Source organism: Salvelinus namaycush, chromosome 24, assembly GCF_016432855.1.
Source record: "Salvelinus namaycush isolate Seneca chromosome 24, SaNama_1.0, whole genome shotgun sequence".
Classification (NCBI taxonomy): domain Eukaryota; kingdom Metazoa; phylum Chordata; class Actinopteri; order Salmoniformes; family Salmonidae; genus Salvelinus; species Salvelinus namaycush.
This window is the reverse complement of record NC_052330.1, coordinates 27399375-27408034: the sequence shown is the minus strand read 5'-3', so window position 1 is coordinate 27408034 and position 8660 is coordinate 27399375. Positions and strand designations below refer to the sequence as shown.

Here is an 8660-nt window from a genome sequence, read left to right as displayed (position 1 = left end):
TTGCTATGTTGACTGGGACGATACTTTAGCTAATATGGGAACAACAATGTAGGCCGTGTGTAGGGGTTATGACATGGTTTGGAACGTTTTTTTGTCTGGTCACATACAGCTGATGTGTTGTTCATTGAAGTCCACAAACAAAGGGAAAAGGTGAGAGGAGGAGAGCATAGAGGCTAGAATGAATACAACGTGGCTGCTACGTATGAAAGTGAACTGTGTTTATGCGTGATCAGGGGTGTATTAAACAGAAGCAAACAAAACGGGGATAAAAATACTTGAATTTGTCCAATAGAAACTTTCATTTGTAAGTGTTGGACTAATGATTACACCCTAGATAAGCTAGATGCAGGCAAGAGTGTGCAAGGTGTTATTGCATGTTTCATTGTCTGTCATCTCAAATTTCTCTCTCGACCTGTGTGCACCTACGTTGTAAACTTTCATTCATAGGCTAGGTTGTAGCAACCTCATGATGGGGAAAGGAAAAATTTGAGTATCATGTAGTAGCCTAAACCTATCGATGTTACATTGAACTGGGTGAATGGAATATGAATGACAGTCATCATAAACGCCACTGACTGCCACTGCACTTCATATCTACAAAACAAAATGTACAGTGCCTTGCAAAAGTATTCACCCCCCTTGGCGTTTGTCCTATTTTGTTGCATTACAACCTGTAATTTAAATGGATTTTTTGGGGGGGTTTCATGTAATGGACACACAAAATAGTCCAAATTGGGGAAGTGAAATGAAAAAAAGAACTTGTTTCAAAAAATTATCTAAAATAAAAACGAAAAAGTGGTGCGTGCATATGTATTCACCCCCTTTGCTATGAAGCCCCTAAATAAGATCTGGTGCAACCAATTACCTTCAGAAGTCACATAATTAATTAAATAAAGTCCACCTGTGTGCAATCTAAGTGTCACACGATCTGTCACATGATCTCAGTATATATACACCTGTTCTGAAAGGCCCCAGAGTCTGCAACACCACTAAGCAAGGGGCACCACCAAGCAAGCGGCACCATGAAGACCAAGGAGCTCTCCAAACAGGTCAGGGACAAAGTTGCGGAGAAGTACAGATCAGGGTTGGGTTATAAAAAAATATCCAAAACGTTGAACATCCCACAGAGCACCATTAAATCCATTATTAAAAAAATGGAAAGAATATGGCACCACAACAAACCTGTCAAGAGAGGGCCGCCCACCAAAGCTCACAGACCAGGCAAGAAGGGCATTAATCAGAGAGGCAATAAAGAGACCAAAGATAACCCTGTAGGAGCTGCAAAGCTCCACAGCGGAGATTGGAGTATCTGTCCATAGGACCACTTTAAGCCGTACACTCCAGAGAGCTGGGCTTTATGAAAGAGTGGCCAGAAAAAGGCCATTGCTTCAAGAAAAAAATAAGCAAACACGTTTGGTGTTTGCCAAAAGGCATGTGGGAGACTCCCCAAACATATGGAAGAAGGTACTCTGGTCAGATGAGACTAAAAATTTGCTTTTTGGCCATCAAGGAAAACTCTATATCTGGCGCAAATCCAACACCTCTCATCACCCGGAGAACACCATCCCCACAGTGAAGCATGGTGGTGGCAGCATCATGCTGTGGGGATGTTTTTCATCGGCAGGGACTGGGAAACTGGTTAGAATTGAAGGAATGATGGATGGCGCTAAATACAGGGAAATTCTTGAGGGAACCTGTTTCAGTCTTCCAGAGATTTGAGACTGGGACGGGTGTTCACCTTCCAGCAGGACAATGACCCTAAGCGTATTGCTAAAGCAACACGAGTAGTTTAAGGGGAACCTTTAAATGTCTTGGAATGGCCTAGTCAAAGCCCAGACCTCAATCCACTTGAGAATCTGTGGTATGACTTAAAGATTGCTGTACACAAGCAGGAATCCATCCAACTTGAAGGAGCTGGAGCAGTTTTTCCTTGAAGAATGGGCAAAAATCCCAGTGGCTAGATGTGCCAAGCTTATAGAGACATATCCCAAGAGACTTGCAGCTGTAATTGCTGCAAAAGGTGGCTCTACAAAATATTGACTTTTGGGGGGGGGGGTGAATAGTTATGCACACTCGAGTTCTGTTTATTTGTCTTATCTGTTGTTTGTTTCACAATAAAAAATATTTTCCTTCTTCAAAGTGGTAGGCATGTTGTGTAAATCAAATGATACAAACCCCCCAAAAATCTATTTTAATTCCAGGTTGTAAGGCAACAAAATAGGAAAAATGCCAAGGGTGGTGAATACTTTCGCAAGGCACTGTATAATACCACCATACAACAATATTACAATGTACGTCTGTGTAGAGTGTGTGTGCTTTCGCTTGTGTGCTTATGCGTGTGTCTATACCTTTGTGTGTGTCTCTTCAATGTCCCCAGTGTTCCATAAAGTGTATTTTTACCGGTTTTTCAAATCTGTTAGACAGGTAACTCTTTATCCACAATATAGCATGGGGTGTAAAGCCATAACACATTTGGTTTTTACAGCAGCAGACTATGATCGATAGAAAAAATTGCAGCTTTTGACATTATCATCAATTTCTCTCAGCCAATCATCAGTCATTTGTGTAAGTGCTGTGCTTGTTGAATGTTCTTCCCTATCAGCGTACTGAAAGTCTGTTGTCAATTTGTTTACTGTGAAATAGCATTGTATCTGGTCAAACAATTTTTTCCAAAAGTTTACTAAGGGTTGTTAACAGGCTGATTGGTTGGCTATTGGAGACAGTAAAGGGGGCTTTACTATTCTGGTGTAGCAGAGTGACTTTTGCTTCCCTCCAGGCCTGAGGGCACCCATTTCTAGTAGGCTTAAATTGAAGATATGAGTGGCAATATCATCTGCTATTATCCTCAGTAATTTTCCATCCATGTTGTCAGACCCCGGCGGCTTGTCATTGTTGATAGACAATATGGTAGTAGGTGAAAGGCGCACCGATTTGTGTTAAGAACTGCAACGCTGCTGGGTTTTTCACGCACACCACTTTCCCGTGTGTATCAAGAATGTTCCACCACAAAAATTACTTCCGGACAACTTGACAGAACTGTGGGAAGCAATGGAGTCAACATGGACCAGCATCCCTGTGGAACGCTTTTCACATCTTGTAGAGTCCATGCCCCAATGAATTGAGGCTGTTCTGAGGGAAAAGGGGGGGTGCAACTCAATATTAGTAAGGTGTTCTTAATGTTTTGTACACTCCGTATATACAGTATGTGTATGTACAGTGCATTCGAAAAGTATTCAGACCCCTTCACTTTGTCCACATTTTGTTAGATTACAGGCTTATTCTACAAATAAAAAAAACTCAATCTACAAACAATACCCCATAATGACAAAGAAAAATTGGTTTGTAGAAATTGTTGGTATTTTATTACAAAAAAAACACAAATACATTATTTTCATAAGTATTCAGACACTTTGCTTTGGAACTCGAAATTGAGCTCAGGGGCATCCTGTTTCATTTGATCATCCTTCTACAACGAGTCCACCTGTGGTAAATTCAATTGATTGAACATGATTTGGAAAGACACACACACTCTGGTCTATATAAGATCCCACAGTTGACAGTGCAAGTCAGAGCAAAAACCAAGCCATGAGGTCAAATTAATTGTCTGTAGAGCTCAGAGACAGGATTGTGTTGAGGCACAGATCTGGGGAAGGGTACCAAAACATTTTTGCAGCATTAAAGATCCAAGAACACAGTGGCCTCCATCATGCTTAAATGGATGAAGTTTGGACCCACCAAAACACTTCCTAGAGCTGGCTGCCCGGCCAAACTGAGCAATCAGGGGAGAAGAGCCTTGGTCAGGGAGGTGACCAAGAACCCGATGGTCACTCAGAGAGCTCTAGAGTTCCTCTGTGGAGATGGGAGAACCTTCCAGAAGGACAACCATCTCTGCAGCACTCGACCAATCAGGCCTTTATGGTACAATGGGCAGGCGGAAGCCACTCCTCAGTAAAAGGCACGACAGCCCACTCGGAGTTTGCCAAAAGGCACCTAAGGACTCTCAGACCATGAGAAACACAATCAAGATTGAACTCTTTGGCCTGAATGCCAAGCGTCATGTCTGGAGGAAACCTGGGACCATCCCTACTGTGAAGAATGGTGGTGGCATGCTGTGGGGATGTTTTTCAGCAACAGGGAATGGGAGACTAGTCAGGATTGAGAGAAAGATGAACGGAGCAAAGTACAGAGAGATCCTTGATGAAAACCTGCTCCAGAGCACTCAGGACCTCAGACTGGGGCGAAGGTTCACCTTCCAACAGGACAACAACCCTAAGCACACAGCCAATACAATGCAGGAGTGGCTTCAGGACAAGTCTCTGAATGTCCTTGAGTGGCCCAGCCAGAGCCCGGACTTGAACGTGATTGAACATCTCTGGAGAGAACTGAAAATAGCTTTGCAGCGACGTTCCCCATCCAACCTGACAAAGCTTGACAGGATCTGGAGAGAAGAATGGGAGAAACTCCCCAATTACAGGTGTGCCAAGCTTGTAGCGTCATACCCAAGAAGAGTCAAGGCTGTAATTGTTGCCAAAGGTGCTTCAAGAATGTACCGAGTTAACGGTCTGAATACTTATGTAAATGTGATATCCTTTTTTAAAATACAAATTAGCAAACATTTCTAAAAACCTGTTTTTGCTTTTTGTGCTTAGGTCCATCCCATTTATTTTTATCCTGAAAAACTCCCCAGTTATTCCCGATGTCAAGCATACCCATACCATGATGCAGCCACTACCCCTTCAAAATGTTAGTTTTTTTCAGTATGCCTTTAGGGCCTTGTTGCATGAAGGGTGCATGCTTTAGAATAGTTGTATTCTGTATGTTTATATTCTCCTTTTCACTCTGTCATTTAGGTGACTATTGTGGAGTCACTACAGTGCTGCTGATCCATCCTCTTTTATTACTCCCATCACAGTTATTGAACTCTGTAGCTGTTTTAATAACACCAATGGCCTCATGTTGACATCCCTGAGCAGTTTCATTCTTGTCCTGCAGCTCAGTTCAGTAGGTTGGCTGCATCTTTGTTGTGTCTGGGTGGTTTAATACATGATCCATAGCATAATTATTAACTTGACAATGCTTAAAGAGATATGCAATGTCTTCTTTGTTGGTGTTACCAATCTACCAATCACTGCCCCGCTTTGAGGCTTTCGAAAAATCTCCCTGGTCTTTGTAATTGAATATGTTCTTGAAATTCAGTACCTTAAATACATTAGATATGTCGAATTTGGTTAGAATTGAAAACGGCCGTTTTGAAATGGAGATCAATTGAAACATGTCCTGATTCCATACAATTTAACAGAGATTATTATAGTACATCTGTCGGTGTAAACGCACCCAGCGCGTAATGACGCATGCAAAGCCAAGGTCACGCACTATCCACACCAGCAACATACTGTATCTCTATCTTACCAACTTTTTTCTAATCAAAATGTCATGACCTCATAACAAAGTTATATCAACCATTGTTGATTAGCAATAAAGCATGTTATCATACTGTACATACTGAGTGCAGGAGAATTGCGTTTTGTGGAGTTTTAACCTCGACACGAATGAGCACATTCTAGCCCTAATTTGCCTACTTGAATTAGTTATTTCATGACATTATATGCGAGTCGGAATCAGTTCATGGAAATAAAAAGATCAGTATTTTTTTAGTTTTCCTAAATGATTTGGTCCGATTATTTAACGCCTCTTGTGACCAGACACGTATGATTGATTAGTTCCTCAGCGCAATAACTGGATAATCCATTCCCTTGTCTGTAACATCACTTAACGGATATTATTGATTAGCCCAGTCCTATGGGGCTGAGTAATCTTATTGCTCTGAGAAGGAATCAGGTTATACTCGCATTGGGAAAGTTGAGAGAGGGAGAGTAGGATACTGACCTCAAATAACCGATGCTTTTTTGAAGGTTCCCAATGCGCACTGCACATCATTGGTATGGGAGAGCGCCGTCTAGTGTGAAATGATTTGGTGAATTTAAAACCCATGGGCTGAAATACACAGATTTTTAAAAAGCTTTCAAGACTTTTCATATTTTAATGAACCTAGTTTCGTGAGACAAGTAATCAACGGGCCTTGAATAGATTTAAAGATTGGGCAGGCGTTTAAATTTGTTAACAAAAATAATGAATTGCTCTAGGTCCATTCTAGGCACTCTTCAATATCTTCCCGATGCAACAGCATGAACATGAAATACGTATTTCTTCTGAAAAGGATCACAACGGTCTCATTTATCTTAATCACAAAATGTAGGCCTACAGAGTCCGGTCTTTTTCGTCGTGTTTGATTTGAAAAGAGGTGGCTATGTTTTTGTGCCCTAAATGTGTGAATTCTGAGCACATTTGTGCCATATTTAAATTCACCTTGTTCATTAGACATCCATTTCCGACAAACAGGTGTTGTAAAGTATGCTATTTTTCCATTTGGAGATCATTTACCGGTAACTACAGTGATTCACCCCAAAATAAGTGCCAGTTATGACGTGACGAGTCTGCAAAAAAAAACGGACCCGTGGCCGTGTTCCTCTCTCCTTCCCTCACACACACACACACACACACACACACACACACACACACACACACACACACACACACACACACACACACACACACACACACACACACACACACACACACACACACACACACACACTATTTATCTCTCCTTCCCTCCCTCTCTCTTTCTCCTTCTCTCTCTCCCCCTCTCCCAGGGGAACCGGGGAGAGTTGACTGGAGGTAATCCCCGCCATGTGAGAGGGCGGCACTAGCTGTGGAGGCGGGTTGTTTTTTTCATTCAAATCCTGCTGCTCCTATAAAAAGCACAACTCTGATAGGCAGAGGCTGAAAACAGATGGGAAAAGGTGACTGATACCATTGTCTCTATCTGCCTGCCTGCCTGCCTGTCTTGCCGGCCGGATATAATCGTCAGGGCGAGATGCAGGAGACTGCAGGTGTCCTGACGGTGCGGGCCCTGAAACACACAGCCCTCTGTCTGGTTTTGCTGCCCCGGTTCCTCCTGGCAGCGCTGATGCTGTGGCTCCTGGACTTCCTGTGCATCAGGAGGAAGGTGCTGCTGAAGATGAGGGAGCAGGGCAGCAGCCGCGATGACCCGCCCGTCTGCGTCTCCGAATCCAACAAGATGTTCACCCTGGAGTCGCTCAGAGCCGTATGGTATGGACAGAAATTAGACTTTTTCAAATCAGCGCACCTTGGATTTATCGCGCCCAACACAGAGGTGGTGCAGCTGAAGGACCGGCGCAGGGTCAGAGTCCTGGACTATGTGAAAGGGAGGAGACCTCTCATCCTCAACTTCGGCAGTTGCTCCTGACCACCGTTTATGACGCGCTTGGCCGCGTTTCAGCGCGTCGCGAGCCAGTACGCGGACATCGCTGACTCTCTGCTTGTATACATCGAGGAGGCGCATCCCTCGGACGGCTGGGTGAGCTCCGATGCGCCGTACCAGATACCCAAGCACTGTTGTCTAGAGGACAGACTGAAAGCCGCTCAGCTGATGCACTCCGAGGTGCCCGGCAGCAACGTGGTGGTGGATAATATGGACAACTCGTCTAACGCGGCGTATGGAGCCTATTTTGAGAGACTTTATATCCTGAGGGATGAGCGGGTCGTGTATCAAGGGGCCAGAGGACCAGAGGGCTACCGGATATCAGAGTTGAGGAACTGGCTCGTGCAATACCGGAACGATTTGGAGAATTCCAGAACAGTGGTGGTCCACGTTTAACTTAAAGATAACCATTACCTGCGGCGCGTAAAGTGTCCACACATCAAATAAGTATTCAGATGCTGCTACAAACTCTTGACACACTGCACATATGCCTCTACATGTTGTTTTGGTTCAGAAGCGTTATAACAGGACGCAGACAGACATTGTTCATGTTTATTATGATGTAAAACGCATGATAGGCTTTGCAGTTCTGCTGTCTTGTTCCTCATGTTTTGTTTTCTTTGTTTTTGTAAGGATATGTCCTGTTGATTTGAACCTCTGCAACATTTTGACTTATTTCAGTTTGAGCATCATTTGATTATGATCACTTTATTTTTCTATGGCTCTACCTTGAAGGTGTGTGTGTGTGTGTGTGTGTGTGTGTGTGTGTGTGTGTGTGTGTGTGTGTGTGTGTGTGTGTGTGTGTGTGTGTGTGTGTGTGTGTGTGTGTGTGTGTGTGTGTGTGTGTGTGTGTGTGTGTGTGTGCTCGCGTGCTTGTGTCTGAAAGGCTAATACCTTTTACTCTAGTGTTGTTGTGAAGTTCAGTTTTTAAATGGTTTTAAACCAGAAAACTGATACTGATGTTATTTGATACTAGAGTACTTGGCGACTAGCAATGTCCTCAACAAAATGTTCTGTAAATTGTGTATATTTTACTGAACAAATATTTGTAATAAAATGTTAGAACACATTGATCTTATGACTCCTGAAAGCATCTTACTGACACATAGATCAAGGCCTATTTATGTCATTCAAATCTTTTCAATGCTATTTTCCCACTTCATGTGCAAGTTCAATCATTGATTAGGCTGCAATGATTAGATGTACAACAAACTAGCAATAGTTCTGCCAGTTTCACCCAAAAATAACATGATTAGCTGTACTGCAAACATGATTACCTGTACTGCAAACATGATTAGCTGTACTGCAAACATGA

The 8660-nt window shown here is 43.0% G+C and overlaps 1 protein-coding gene across 1 annotated transcript; it reads left to right on the top strand.

The window, feature by feature from the left end:
* Positions 1-6827: 6827 nt before the first annotated feature.
* Positions 6828-8418, top strand: LOC120019137 (thyroxine 5-deiodinase-like). The gene has a single exon (XM_038962415.1). The coding sequence runs from the start codon at positions 6938-6940 to the stop codon at positions 7739-7741; it is 804 nt and encodes a 267-aa protein (XP_038818343.1). The 5' UTR covers positions 6828-6937; the 3' UTR covers positions 7742-8418.
* The last annotated feature ends 242 nt before the right edge of the window (positions 8419-8660 follow it).